The sequence below is a fragment of the Prosopis cineraria genome, unplaced genomic scaffold (genome assembly GCF_029017545.1).
Source record: "Prosopis cineraria cultivar Desert tree isolate PC_DT_omini unplaced genomic scaffold, ASM2901754v1 PC12, whole genome shotgun sequence".
In the NCBI taxonomy this organism is placed as follows: Eukaryota; Viridiplantae; Streptophyta; class Magnoliopsida; order Fabales; family Fabaceae; genus Prosopis; species Prosopis cineraria.
In genome coordinates this window covers 42,158,711-42,174,454 of record NW_026555343.1, presented here as the reverse complement: position 1 = coordinate 42,174,454, position 15,744 = coordinate 42,158,711, and the positions used below count along the sequence as shown (strand labels likewise).

At 33.1% G+C, this 15,744-nt stretch overlaps 2 protein-coding genes across 7 annotated transcripts; one reads left to right on the top strand and one right to left on the bottom strand.

The window, feature by feature from the left end:
• The first annotated feature begins 2,689 nt into the window (after positions 1-2,689).
• On the top strand, positions 2,690-5,107 carry LOC129287771 (dof zinc finger protein DOF2.5). 6 transcript variants are annotated; one of them, XM_054924006.1, is made up of 3 exons: positions 2,690-2,865; positions 3,609-3,677; positions 3,839-5,107. In XM_054924006.1, exon 3 carries the CDS (start codon positions 3,893-3,895, stop codon positions 4,688-4,690), a length of 798 nt encoding a protein of 265 aa, XP_054779981.1. In that variant the 5' UTR covers positions 2,690-2,865; positions 3,609-3,677; positions 3,839-3,892; the 3' UTR covers positions 4,691-5,107. The 6 variants fall into 6 exon arrangements, with proteins under 6 accessions (XP_054779981.1, XP_054779985.1, XP_054779983.1 ...); XM_054924010.1 differs by having other exon boundaries at positions 3,609-3,678; positions 3,842-5,107; XM_054924007.1 differs by lacking the exon at positions 2,690-2,865 and adding an exon at positions 2,894-3,385.
• A 4,712-nt stretch (positions 5,108-9,819) lies between these two features.
• Positions 9,820-15,744, bottom strand: LOC129288379 (uncharacterized). Its single transcript, XM_054924915.1, has 3 exons — positions 15,341-15,744; positions 13,852-14,000; positions 9,820-10,364 (listed from the first exon to the last, which is right to left on the bottom strand). Exons 1-3 carry the CDS (start codon positions 15,524-15,526, stop codon positions 10,226-10,228), a joined length of 474 nt encoding a protein of 157 aa, XP_054780890.1. The 5' UTR covers positions 15,527-15,744; the 3' UTR covers positions 9,820-10,225.

Genomic DNA, 15,744 nt, shown 5'->3' with positions numbered 1-15,744 from the left:
CAGTTTTCATGAACCCCTTCTGCAATTCAAAGAAGAAAGAAATTCGGGGTTAATTTCAAATTAATCATATAATGCAAATAATTAGTATGGCTATTCTTTTATCATAAAGGACAATTAAAAACCTTCACATTTACTCAGGAAAAAAAAAAGATTAAAAACCTTCCCCCATGCACACACACCTTATCTAGTCTTTTACCGAGGTAAGGAAACCCACACGCACAAGGGGTCGACCCTGTAACCTAAATTTTAGATAGTGTTTGATGTCATTGTGGTATTGCTAACATCAACAATAATAACAATTTCTCAAACTTTTGCTTGCCTTGTCATTCGCAAAGGAAAAAAAACAATAACAAATAATCTTGTATGTCTCACTAAATAATATTGGACCGATGTCATTTTTTTTGTTAAAAAAAAAGGAAAAAGAAAAATAGTGGGAGGGATGGGAAGGTGAGTTGTTTAAAACTTAAAATTTGGGAGGGGAAGTGGGGATTGATCTTTGTCGCATCCTGTCGGCCGTGGTCAGTCCCACTGCCAACATTTGTTTGGAAAACTTGTTCCCCTCTTTGGCTTTCCCTTTTTTTGTTTATTTTGCCTTTTCACTGTTCCTCACACAATCATTCCCCTCAAAAGCATCCTCCCTTTATCTCCTCCTTCCCTTTTTCATTATTACATTCTCCTCATTTACTTTTACTTTGCTTCTCCATTCTATTTAGTTTCTCATGGAATCAACTTCTGCCATATATTTCCTTCTTATCAACATTAGATTTGTCACATATAATATATATATATATATATATCTCTCTCTCTCACTACTTAATTAATTAATTCGTTTTAGATTTAAATTCTCACGTTGTATATGATAAAAGTTTCATTCCTACTTTTTCTTTCTTAATTATAATGTCTTCTATCTGCTTTGCAGTGAAAACAATTTTCTTTATATGTTACTAGTCATACATAAAGACTTCAAACCATAAAACCACCTCTATCATAATTAAGTTAATTAAATATTTGTAACACTTGTTAGATAGGATCCAATGCTTTGATTAAAGTCTAGAAGAAAATGAATCAGACTTTTCACTGCTTGTGTGGTTTGTTGCAGATTTTATATTTAACACTCATTCTATGAATTGCTTCTTTCATCCCAAATTATAAAATAATTTTAGATAAAATTAAACATATCAATAAAACTCATTAAATATACTTTATAACTTTATTTTTTTAAAATAAAAATATAAACTTTTAAAAATAATCTTTATTTAATACTCTATTTATGAAAGAATATTAAAAAAAAGAAATATAATGGCAAGGTAATATTGAAAAAGTACTATTAGTGAAATTTTATTTTTATTAAAGTGGCTTATATTTAGAACATCAAATCTCTCCAAAAAAATGTCTTATAACTTGGGATAGAAAGAGTACTATGAGACATTTTTCTTAGAAGTTTATGTTTCAAGATACAAGTCATTTTGTGAAACTGTAAAAGCAATCATAACACGCACTCTCTCTCTCTCTCTCTGTGTTTAATGATTGATATTAGATGTTAAGAGGATCAATTGTAATCAGAGAATGGTTAATTTGGAAAATACGTGGGATATCAACAAAAAAACTGTCCTTTTTTTGGTTAAAAAGAAAACTGCCTTTTTAGGTGAGCAAGTATTAGGTTAAAATGTCTTATAATAAAAAATGGAGGTATCTTGATTTTAAAACTAATGAACACATATTTTACTATAATTCTATTTATAAATCATTTATAATAAATATATAAATTTTTTTAAAGGGGAACTTGTCGTAATAAAGTAATTATATGATTTACATATAAAAATATTTCTTCTTATTTTTTTTATTGGTCTTATAAATAGAATCAGTACACACACAAATATCTTATATTCATGATTTGTATTATGAAAACTATATAGCATTCCTAAAAAAATAGAGATTTTTGTTTACAAAAAATTAAATATTGTCAAGTTGGTAAATTATAACATCTGAAAATCGCTTTACTCGAACAACTTTTAATGACGGGGGGCTTCAAATATCAAGAACATAACTTTTTCCTTTTTCCACTGAACTTTTGACGAAGAATTTGCTTAGCTAACTATCATAATTTTGAAGTTCCATTCATGAATATGCTCCTCATGTCTCGTTCTAAATATTTACTGGCTTATCAATGTCAAAAGAACAGTGAAGAAGATAATTATTAATAACCCTTGTGAATAATTATCGACCTCCTTGATTAGCGAACCCTAGGATTAATTAATATATATATATATATAAAAATCATTACTGCTGAAAACACGGGGAAAACAACTAAAAAAAGGGGATCTCTTACAATTAAAAGAAGGTGCGAAGCAATCCAATCAAATCTATTGTGATAAACCTGAAAAAAAAAAAGAAAGGAAAAAAATTAGTGCCCAAGAATGAATGGTCCTTGATTTGAGAAAAAGAAAGTTTGACGCTTGAACACAGCAAGAGTCTATATCTTCAAAAAAGAAAGGAGCCCACACAACAGTGTCCATTCTCATTATCCCACCATAAAAAAGATGAAACAAAAGCACACCAAAAAGAAAAGCAAAAGGCACTAATTTATAATTGAATTTTAAATTTAAAAGAAAGCATTAAAGATAAACCCCACATACATTAAATAAAGAAGGCCCTAAAGCCTAAATAGCATCATTAACGAAGAGGAATTGCTAGCTAGTACAGACTACAGAGTCAAAACAAACATCTCTCTCTCTCCCCTCCCATCTCTCTTTTCTCTCTCTTCCCTCCGCACCATTCATAAAGTAAGCCAACCGCATAAAGCCATCCCACAAACGAACTAAAACATTCTTTCTTCTACAAAGGAGCAACTTCAGACAAAACAAGGTAAATCTCTTTGTTTCTATATATCTATATCTGGAGTCATCTTGCTTTTCTCTTTCTACTTCTTCTTCCTTTTTCCCCGCCTCTGAATTCATGGGTTTATCGTTCAGTGGCCATATGGGTGGATTTCCCTTGCATGTCTTTACTTTGATGCACCATTCTCTTGACTATTTTATTCTGGGGTTTAGGGTTTGTTCAAAAGCTGACACTATTGCATCAAGTTCCACTGGTTTTAAGCTTTAATTATTTGAATGTTCGGTTTCATATTCTTCTGCCTAAACACACAAGAGAGACAAGCCCTACTCTTTTTCTCTGTAATCGTTCCAAGATGAAAGAATCTCTCGACGTATTAACTCCCCAACTATATATGCATCGATCTTTTTCTACCAGAGAAAGTTTTGAGTCTTTTGATTAGGTCTTGAAACAAAGCACTGCTATGGTGCTACCTGCCTACCTGTCCTTTTACTTTTTTGACTCATCTGCTCATGTGATTACTTCTGATACAATAGGCAGAGAAAAAAAGGTGCGTTGTTTGGTTATTAATATTTATTCCTTTCAAGTTTTAATTAATCCTTTATAGTATTAATTTCTCCTTTCTCCACAAGATAAAGAAGTACATGCCTGATTGAATCTTAGTTACTTTTCTCCTACAGCTGTAAATACTCATCATGTGAAAATAGCTCTCCCAGAACATTTTTCTTCTCTATCATCAATAATTTATCAACTTTGTATAATTGTATTAGCAGTATTGGAGTTGCCAGTATGAGCAGGCACAAATGGCTAAACAACTAGACAAACTCTCGCCTTACTCATAGGTTTGGGTTTGAATTCTCTTGAAACCATCTAAAGTTCCGCCCACTTGATGCATGATTTCATATAATTCTACATGTACATGAAAAATGTGACGATGTGTGCATGCGCGTGCTCGTATTATTAATCTACATATTTCAATTTCTCCTCCTTTGGGTTTTTTCAGGATATATATATATATATATATATTATTTGTGGGAGCTGTTAGGACTGAGAAACCATGGAAGGAATGCCTAATCAAAACTCAATGGCAAAGCCAGTAATGATAGAGAAGAAGGCAAGGCCACAAGAACAATTGAACTGTCCAAGGTGCAGTTCAACCAACACCAAGTTCTGCTATTACAACAACTATAGCCTCACACAGCCCAGATACTTCTGCAAGACTTGTAGAAGGTACTGGACAGAAGGTGGGTCCCTCAGAAACATCCCTGTTGGAGGAGGTTCTAGAAAGAACAAGAACAAGGTCATCACATCCTCTTCCTCTTCTTCATCAACCTCATCATCATCCAAGGTTCCTGATCTAAATCCACCATTGCCAAGCCTCTCAGGGTTGAAGGATCCAAGTTTGAATCTCTCCCGAAGCCCGATGATGAACCAAAGCTTCCCAACTAACTGTACTATTTCCGCCCAGCAAAGTCCTAAGATCCATGGAGGCCAGGATCTTAATCTGGCTTTTCCCACTTCTTCTCTTTCAGCTCCTAGGGTTTTGAATAATAATATTCCTTATGTTCCCTCATTCATGATGCCAAATAGCTCACCGTATAGTAACATTAATTACCCGTCTGGATTAATTCCCATGCAAGAAGAAGCTAAACCCAGCCAGCTGGGATTTTCAGTGGATGGGCTTGGAAACAGATCGTACGGAGTACAAGAGAATGACCATGATGGCGGGAGGCTTTTGCTTCCTTTTGGAGGAGTCAAGCAGATTCCAGGTGGTGATGAAGTGGAACAAAATAATAAAGGACAAGGGAATTCAAGTGGGTTTTGGACTGGAATGATTGGTGAAGGATCATGGTAAGAAAATGAAGAAACCTATATACAGTTTTCTTTTCTCTATCTTCCATGCATTGTTGTGAAAAGATTAAGTAAGAACATCTTAGATGTTTGCTTTCAGATTCTTCAATAAAAATATATATAAGACGCAGGGGATTTTAATTTTTTTATGAAAACCTCAATCACGTTTCGTGTTCTTGAGTTGTTAAACATACTTAATTGTCATGCTTTTATTGAAGAAACTGATGACAAACATCTAAAAAGGTTGTAATTAAGTGTTGTTCGACTGTCTTCTGTATGAAAGTCTGAACTGACAAAAGCATATATACTTATCAGTTGCTATGGTTTGAAAATCTTCTCTTCGACTTGGTTGTTAAATAGGAGAAAGAAGTGAATACAAGCCTGCTCTCGTGTGAGGCGCGCTCGCGCGCACACAGATATATGCACACTCTCTCTATGTATGTAGATCACCTTATTATTGATATATAATGCTTTCAAAGTTTTGATTTAAATGACTTTTAGTCTATCATCGAGGGAAGATATTTATTCGAGATCGTGACATATAATTGCTAGAAACTTTTGGTTCAGTGCTTGTGCGTTTCCCGCTACGACGTCTCAATCTCTGTCTCTGAACACATTTATTAGTAGGGTTATATTTGTCAGTTTTCATTTGATGTTCAAATTCTTGCACCTCATTTTTATTAATTCATTAACATCATATATTAATAAGTGATTTATACATAGCCAGCCCACACACACACACATATATATAACTTGGTCAAAGTGATCGTACTATATGAAGTTTGTCGTTTAAATATCACGCCATTCATTTCAAAGTTTAGATGATGATAATTTGAAATGAAATTGATACAAGCTTTGAAGTTATTTGATTTTGAATTATAAGTGAAATAGAATCCTGATGAAGATCAATATTATTTTAAAACGCTAATCCACCCAATATTGTGAAGTTTGATGGAATGGGAAGAATCGGAGCTTATTATGAGAGAGTCAATTCAACGAGTGATGATTATTGTCTATGTCATGTCCATGTGTCCACCAACCTTTGATTGAGGAAATATATACACAACTTAAATTAATTTGAGGAAAGACCCGAGAAAATTCTCAAGAGGGCCCACCATGTCCTTGATTTCTTTTGATATATTAGTGGGACCCTTCAAACATTCCCTTGTGCAAGTCGATATCATTTCTTCCACCCAAACACAATTGTCAATCGTTCACGTGTAGGCCATTCATTGAACTTCCCCCTTTCCTGGGGCTACACAGCTCACGTCGGAGTACCGTACATAAATAGAAAATTACTACATCCATTTTAAATTATAAAACACATTTAAATAAAATATATCATTTTAAAATATAAAATATTTTAAAAAAATTAAATTTTTATTAAATAAATTTATTTTAATATTACTTTTTATCTCTTTATATTTAATACTAATTAGGTGTGAATTTAAGGCTATTATATAAATTGTATTTTTAAAAATTTATATTTTTATTTTAAAAAATTAAAATTATTAAGTATATTTAATGAGTATTACTGGTATGTAAAATTTTATTTAAAAATATCTTATTATTTGAGACAGAAAGAGCACAATTTAAAAAAAAAAACTCATACCATTAAGTCTTTAAAAAAATTATAACCAAGGATCTTGAAGAGATGTGTTCACAATTAAAAACTAATAAATTCTGATTTAATACCTCCGTCTTTGAGGTTGTAATTGTAATTAATTGTGATTGTGAAATACTTAATTGCTCTCAATGTTTAAAGCCATTTCCATAAACAGATTTGAGTATATTCATGCAGTGTCACTATTCATAAAATAACAATATTTTATTCTATTTTAATAAGAAATAATTCTCATAATAATAAGTACATGATAAAATTATTTTCATTATTAGAATTAAATATATTCATGTGATGAACCAATCACAATTCTTAAAATAACAATACTCCATTCTATTTTAATAAAACATGATTTTAATAGTGACAAATCCAACAAAAAGTCACTTCCATTGACATAACTAAACAGATTCACGTGGTAAATAAAATCATCAATCATAAAATAGCAACACTTCATTTCATTTTAATAAAAAATAATTTTCATAATGATAAGTTCAAAATAAAAGTCATTTCCATTGATAAAATTAAGGGTATAAATATGATGAACAAGTTACTATTTACAAAATAACAACATTCTATCACATTTTAAGAAAAAATAATTCTCTTATAATTTATCCAAAATACAACGTTAACTAGAGGCAGGCAGTTACATATTTTCACAATCTCAATTAATTACAACTAAGTCTCCAAGGCCTACAGTGTCAAGTCAGAATTTATTAGTCCTCAAACATGAATATATTTCTTTAGGGGTTCTTGGTTGTGATTTTCTCTAAGGCTTTCTAAATAAATAAAATCTGAACGAGTTTCTCCAATTTTCTATAACTTTTTTCTTTTGTCAACTGTGGGATGTAATTGTTCCTTTCCTTTTTTTTTTTTTGTCTTTTTAAAATTCCTGTTGCAGCTTTGGTTATCCTCCTATTTTTGACAAATGTTGTAATGTGGAGGAGATCAAAATGGAATGCTACTCTATTTTTTTTATTTGATTGGATCAGATTTTGGTCTTGTTGAGTCCAATTAAAATTATTTCTTTCAAAGACGTTTTCTCTATTTATATGAATTTGAACTCAAGATCCTAGTACTTAAACCATCATAACTCATTTCACTAAAACTAATATGTACTGGTGGAATGTTACGCTATTTTAAAGCTGAAATATGTCTAAATTACTTTTTCTTGAGCCAAACTTTAATATGTATGTTTGGATTCTAACAAGTAAAACAACTACTCTATCCGTCCAATAATAAATAAATGATCAAATTATTTTTTAAATTTTAGGTCTAGTAATACTATAAATTTTGAACTCATTTATTATGTAAATTATTTCCTAACTTTTAAAAACAATACAATTTGATTCTTGTCATTAACAAAATTTAATTTTAACTGTTAATTGACCCAAAAAAAATAACAGAAAAAGATATCAAAAATTACAGATAATGAACAAATTTTTTGTCCTTATATAATTTTTGAGTGTTTGTCTATAATTTTTAAATCCTTTATTGTAATATTTAATGTTTTTTTATTAATTAATGATCAAAATTAACTTTTGTTAACGTGGAAATCAAATTGCATCATTTTTAAAAATTAAAAAAATAATTTATATAATAAACGAGTTCATAGTTTATGGTACTACTCAACCTAGAAGTTAGAGGGTAATTTACTCATATACTTTTATTTGATTTATACTTTCAAGAAGTTTTTGATAACATACCTTCAATAAGTTAGTTAATAGCATTTAAATTTATATTCTGTTCATGTTTAACGTTATTTAATGAATTGTTTTAATTAAAAAAATTTATTAATTAAACTCCTAATTAATAATATTTTAAAAAACGTATTAATTACATATTGAAAAGACCCAAAATATCTTTATAGTATGATACTTTAAAAAAAACTGTCTTATAATACTAAATAAGGAAGTAATATACTAATATTCAACTCATTTTCAGAGAAAAATAAAATCAACACTAATCTTGAAACTGAAATTATCTCTCGGTCATCGGAACCCTAAAACTATTTTCAAAACTTTGATCATTGAACTTTTTTTTTTTTGCCAATTGAACCAACAATTAAGATACCAAGCTTCATTCAAGCAGTGAGAACAAGATGGTTAACAAAGTTTTCTATTAACTTAAATCGTCTCCACTTCTTAAAATATGCACATTTGTCAACTCAAATTGATATGAGTAACAAGAACTCTAGTCTGATCCTTCAAGTAGATGGTTGAAATTTTGATTTCAATTTGTATGTAGAGCAACACTAACCGTGAAAGGTCTTCCTCTTCATACCTTGAAAGAAATTCATCTTTATTGTGGACTAAATATACTACTGGGTTAAAGTATAAATTTGTTCTCAAATTTTTTTTCAAAGACACAATTGGTATTCTAAAATATTTAAAAGCATAATATTACCCTTATATTTTTCAAAACGGTACAATTTTGCCCTATTATTAACAGTTAACATCAGCTTGTTGAGTCCGTTCACCATCCCTGCCACCCTCTCCCCCTCTAACCAGCAGGCATCCCAATCAACCTTTGAAGTGTGAGAAGCTTCCTGCTCACCGGATTCAAACATGCAAGCTAATCCAGATTAGATTTGGGTTCCTTCCCATCTCTGCTATTATTGTTGTTGCTTGAGGGAACATCGCTACCATTAACGATGGAGGAGATGGTGGCCGCAAGCATTGCAATGAATAACTAAAAGAACCTGTCAAACACAGTGAACTCAAAAACAAGAGCTTTGTAAACGGCGGTCATCTCCAGGACGAACCTGTTGATCACATTGCGAGACACAGCAGTGGTGCTATCCATGGGATACTCTTGCCATCTGAATCTGTTCATCAGAGACGAGTCGACCGACGCATCGTCTGACTTGAATATCTACCCTCTAATCGCCTGGAAAGAGTGAGCCAAGTTCGGGTCCGTGAACTGCGACTGGTTGCTAAAGAAGAACCACCCTAACTTCGGGTCCTTCACCAATAGCAAGTTCAATTCTAACCCATCAACACTACTGATTTCTAGATTGAGCTTCCCCATCCAACCTAGCATGTGTTCGAAAGAACAGTTAACCTGAAAATTTTGATTTCTTGAACCCCTTATAATTATGCCTTTTTTTTTTTTAAATCTTTGATTCAGCTTACAATTTATGTTTTTCTATTTGTTCATTTCCACTATGATGTTTGCATTCTGGTTTGATCTCTAGTTTTTAATTTCACCCTCATGCTGATCGAAATTCCGAATGTTTGTAGGGGAAGATGATGAAGGAAGGAAGGAGAAAATGATAATGTGACTATAATTTTTTTTAAAAAAATCACTTTCAAACCTGGACTCCATGCATCAGCTTGGAAAAAAAAAAAAGGTATTGTTTTGAAAAACATTACGATGATATTGTTCTTTTAAATACTTTAAGACATCAATTGTGTTTCTAGAAAAACTTCGAAAGTATATTTGTACTTTAACCCTGTACTTTTTAGTCTAAGGAAATATAAATAATTTAGAAGGTATGCTCTAGAGTGCAGAGATACAATTAAAAAGAATCATTGTTACAAGAACATTCAACTTCATGGCCTATCCACCTTTTATAGGGTGAGGGGGACAAATTATAAGTTGCAGACAATTTTCTCTACGATGGAGGAAAAAAATCATTTACAAAATAGCATATATTAATGACATTCCACAAATAAAACTCAACACTTCCTTGTAACCAATTACTCTGTTTCACCAGCTCATAAAAAATAACTCTGTTTTTCATCGTGTATTAACAGGATTTCACAAGTACTGCTGTACAAGAAGGAACGGTGTTCTGATCCTTTTAAATCCAAAGCAGCTTCAAGTGGGGAAAATCCAGTTGCCATGCATTCTGACTTCTATAGTCCATACAATGGTACTGCTTTTTTCCAGAACAAGAAAACAACAATTGAAAACACTTCATGAATCAGCGTTAATTCCAAAAATTCGAACCTTATGCATGTGGGGGAACTTGGCAACAACGAGTACAATCACTGCTACAGTGTTGAAGAAGAGCATCGGCTGCTGATAGTCCGTTGTATGTGAGGCTATCAAGTACCTAAACAAGAAAGGGAAAAGACGAACTTAATACTGGATTGGGCATGAGTAGGGGAAAAAACTTCATACGTTATTTATTTATTAATTTATTTTCATCAATAAACTTTTCAATATGGATCACTCTTGATCCCCATAACTTACATATTATCCTTAGGTCAGTTCCTTTAGAAGAGACTCTCTTCTCTCTTCCATCAAGATGGACAAATTTGTCAGCAAATTAACTACCCACAGAATTCATCTAAAAATAAAATTGCGAGATTAGATGGGCAATCATACTGCACATCCACATCATGTTGAGAAAGCAACATGTGATTCAGAAATAGAATCTTCAGCCGACTTACATACTTTCAAATTCACAACTTGTGTCAAGTAATTAATGGGTAGATAATTGAACTTTTAATCTCAGCACTGGCAGAATTATAGTACAATCCTCTTAATTATCAAACCTCCCCAAAAACCTCCAATAAATTCCAAGTCAAAGCGAGAAGCATTGAACATGAATATTTACCATGACATATACGATGAAGGGAAGCAATTCACTTAGACCTAACAATTCACGTTCCTTGCACCGTAGTTGCTTGGTTTCACAACTTTGCCTTTACACCTGCTATAGGATAGAATTGCGTATATAACTTATCTTTTTAAGGGAGTCACTACATCTGATACGGAAGAAGAATAGACAACCCTTTTCCACTGTTGGATATCTAAGGCCCTGTTTGGTATGTGGGTCTAAATTTAAAGGGATTGAGATAGGAATTGGGAGTGGGAATGAGGCTTTAAAATTATGTTTGGTATATGGTAATAATTGTAAGGAATGCTTATTTTTATTTTATTTTATAATTAAACATAAATGATGAAAAGACTATAATACCTTTTATAATTAATTAAAAAAATTGTAACCCTACAGCCCTCTTTTCTCTGTCACAATCAAACTCTACACTCCCTCCCCCTCTCACCCTGCTGCCGTCGACTGTGGTTCCTTGGTCACTCTCCTGGACAATCACGGTTCCTCACTAATGGGTCGGCCAAATCATTCCCAACTAGCTCTCGCTCTCACTCTCATATGCATCTCTTCATTACCTCCTCCATCGTTCTCCTTCTCTACACAGATCAAAAGTTGATCTGTCATCAATGGTTAATGGCACTTTGCCGTCAATGGGTATTTGTCGTTGATGTTCTCCTTACGACCACAATGGTTACAATGGTTACAGCACATCTAATCTGCATCTCCTGCTTCCACTCTACCTCACTTCTTTGTTGAGCTCCATATTGTGAAGGGGTGTTAGTTTCCAATCTGGTATTCTGTGGTTTATAGATTTTGTTCATGCATTGTTTTGTCCAACTTGCTAATCTCCTTCCTTTCCTCTGGTTGAAGCTCCATCATCATGTTTCTCTCCTCCACTACTCTCCATCACTTTATCACTTGGTAAGCGCGTCCTTTACTCTCACCTTGCCTTGGCTGGCTTGCATTTTTTTTTCCCTTTTGCTTCTCTGTGATCTGTGCTTGCTTCCTCCCTTTTGAGCTATTTGGGAAGGTTGATTTATAGCATAACATGATATAATAGCAGAATCAACGGTTCCCACTAAAAATGATATAGCATAACGTGATATATAATGCATTCTCTAAGCAGTCAGTGTCACTGATTTGAGTGATTTCTTCATTATTTTTATCTGCTTCAAATGTGTTCCCACTAAAAATGGATCAATGGTTCCGAATGAAATCAATTTTGGCACAAAAATGTGGCATGTAAATTATTTAGTAAAAGAGAGACAAGGGATGGAAGGATAAGAGAACAGATAGAAACAGGGAAAGAAAAATAGAATAGAATACATGGTAGCTTTAATTTGTGTGGGCACCAGTTACTATCTCTGTTTTAATAGAATTATGTGGCAAGTTGGTCCTGGCAGGATAGAAATGTTGAACTGAAATTTCCATGTCACTTAATCCTGTATGGCAATAACTACGATAGCTGCTGGCACTATGTACTACATCACGCTCGAACCAACTGATGGCGGGAAGAAAAAGGTTTATGAAGCCAAAATTTGGGTGAAGCCATGGCAGAACTTCAAACAAGTGCAAGAATTTAAGATCCTTGGTGATGCCCCTTCTGAGTCTTCTAGCTAGGTATTTGACTACACAGCACAATGTGCTGTGGTCGAATTTAAAAGTTTGAAATGTTCACTGTTATCTACGTTTGTCTTCTGAGGGAGCACAATTTCTGCTTGTTTTTAATATTTAGAACTAGCCAAAGGAACTCTAAATCTTGTTTTAAAAGTGTTCAAATTTTAGCTCTCTAATGTTTAGTGTTTTAAAGAACGTTTTTAAAGAACGAAAGTATATGGAATTGTTATTCTCGGTTGTTATGTGGAACTGTTATTCTAATGGAATAAAACCAAAAAGGGTTGAAGAACATGAGAAATAAGTAAGAACGGCTCAATTCCATATGCTAGTAGACTATATTTTTTCCTCTGTTATAAGTTTCTATCCCCAGACTGACTAGGTGTTCATAACAATTACACCTACCTTAAAATTGAATAATCTCATTGTATGCTCTCAATTACCCTTCACCCATTCTTTTGTATGTCTTTCTGCTGCTCATTAACAGAACCTGTATGATTCAGCTTTAAGCAATATTAGCTGTATTGTCCTTTAGTTATGCCTTTTGCATTTCATTGCTTTTCTTCGTTTAATAATCCCATTTCAGGTATATTGATTTTGGTTTTACCATCACATCTCTGACATTTGAATTTTAATTATTGAAAAAAGAATTTCTGGTTGTTTTGTGATGAACCTCTCCTTCACATCTGAATTTGGGGTTTGATGTGCCTTCAATGCCTCTTGTTTAGTAAGGTTTGCTAAAAATATGATTTGGCTTTTACTTTTTTCAGGTTAATGCAGATTCTAGGTCCAACTTGGCTTGAAGGTGGAGTTATTAGGATGTCAAAAGCATGATATATAAGGAATCAAAGTAGCTAATTGATTTAAGGCTTTTGTTTACTTTGTCCTGCTTTAGGAAATTTCTTGTCTTTGCAGGTTGGAGGATAATCTATCCTCCAAGAAGTTGTACTTTCTTTTCTTTCAATTAAAATTACTTTTAGTTAAAAAAAAATGCATGGTGATGATTGTACTTTTATCCCTTTTAAGTTGATAAAATAAGAACCAGTACTATTTCCTAAAAACAGACCTGGTTTAATAGCTGATGTAACTATACTATGGTCAAGAAACAAGATAACATTGGAGGATTGTGTTGATTTTAAAGGCAATTCAAATGTACACGATTTTTCACAAGTAGATGAGAAATCATGAAGCAGAGTGATAAAAGTTGAAATTCCATCATGGAATAATATGAATCACCCACATATCAGCTTTAGAAAAAATGAGTCATACATATGAAACAACAGAGATCTGAGATGCATACAACTCCCTGTACCATAGCACAGCACAAATGATGAAGGGAATTAACAAAGAAGGAGAGAGGTAAACTTACAGCACCAGAGGGACAATTGTTAGAAACTTTCTGTTACGGGTAAGCTGCTTTCCATGATCTATCTGCTCCCACCAAGTCAATCGATTGTAGATCCCCTGGTCCTCAGCAAAAGGAGTTCCTTTCTTCCAATGGAAAAAGTGATAAGTTACCTGATGGTCAAGACATGAGCAGTCAAGTCATGGTGAGACGAGAGGTCCACTAATATAACATTCATACATTAACTGACAGATAGAGAATTAAATTATAAGTTGACCAAATCACGAGATATTAGAAAACAATGCTGGCCTTCCTGTGGCCTTATCAAGTGATGAATGATTGAACATGGGTTACCTTACTGATTTAACTAAGACACACAACAACTCAAAAAAAGAAGAAAAGGCAACACATTTCTGAAGTCTTGCTACATTCGACAAGCAATAAACGTTTCATAAGACAACCAAGTCCAATGGTATCCCACTTGGGAACTCTTGGTCACAGCTTCAGACAACATAAAACTTGAAATATGATTTTATAATTTGTCTTTCTTTCGGATGTTTGGCACTAACGGATAAACTTTGATACTATGATATTTCTTTGTTGACCAAAAAATGAAAAATGAAAAATGAAAAAGGGAGATCACGAGGTATCAAAATCATGTATTCTTTAATTTCTTTGTTCTTTTTATGTCTTAATAGATTGACTTCAAACTGATTTCCAATTATTCATAAGTTAGCCTAGTCATGAGATATATATTTTCTCCCAAGAAACAATTTTTTTTTTTTTATGACAGTGTTTACTTCATTGTTAACTTCTTGTAATAAATATCATAAATTTCAGCAGTCCTCGCAAAATGCAGTATTTCCAATTCGCTATTCTTTTTATTTAAAAAAACGAATACAGTTGATCATAGGAAAAAGAAAATGAACCACAAGAATACAAGTTTATCTGCAATTACATGTAAATCATTGTTCTAGTTTAGTACCCAAAATATAATCAACTAGTACTTGCGGGGCCAACACAATCCAAAAGGACTTCTGGAACTCCCAAGTTACAAGCAAGGGTTGTGGTTCAGAACAAAAGAAAGAAAGATTTTTAAAACAGCCTATTCAGTAAGAAACATATACCAAGGGTGTCCCGAACTACTACTCAAGATTGGTGTCGTTATTTTGTAGGACAGCAAAAAGCCACATAGAAGTGTCTAATACTTTAAAGAGCTCACAATGATACGTTACAGAACAAAAACAAGCAGATAAATATGAAAGTGTACAATTAATCGAGAAACATCTGGCCAGAAAAGTCTGGAAGCTTAAACCACACGATTCCAATTCGGTGCTCATTATTGCTCAAGAAAAGAATCGAAACCGGCAAGAAAAGATCCCTAATCAGCAAGATAACAGACCATAGAGATTCAAATTCAACTCAAGCAAGCATCAATTAAACAGTACTATACACCAATACTAACAGAACCACGACTGCTAATCGAAGGAAAGGAATTTAAAGATAAGCATACAACAAAGTGGGCAAGGTTGACGATAGTCCAGGCCATGCCAGGAGAGCAGCCAAAGACGGAGAAGACCAGAAGCCAAGAGAAAAAGAGGATGAGGATATAGGTGGTCCACACACCCGGATACGTGAACCACTCGGTGTTTTTGTTCAGATCGGTCGGTGGCATAGCCTTGACATACAGATTCGCCATGAATTCAAAACCTAAACTTTGGAAGAATTTTGGATGATATCAGTTAATGGGGTTCAAATCCAAAACCCAGAAAACCTATCACGATCCTCTCTGTTGTCTCTTTTCCTCTCAATCAGATCAAATGCAACCGAAATTAAAAGCTAAGATCGATTAGGTGGCGATATAACTTGGAAGAAGAAAATTCCAAGCAATGCAGAATTGCGGGCTGTTGGGGTTTT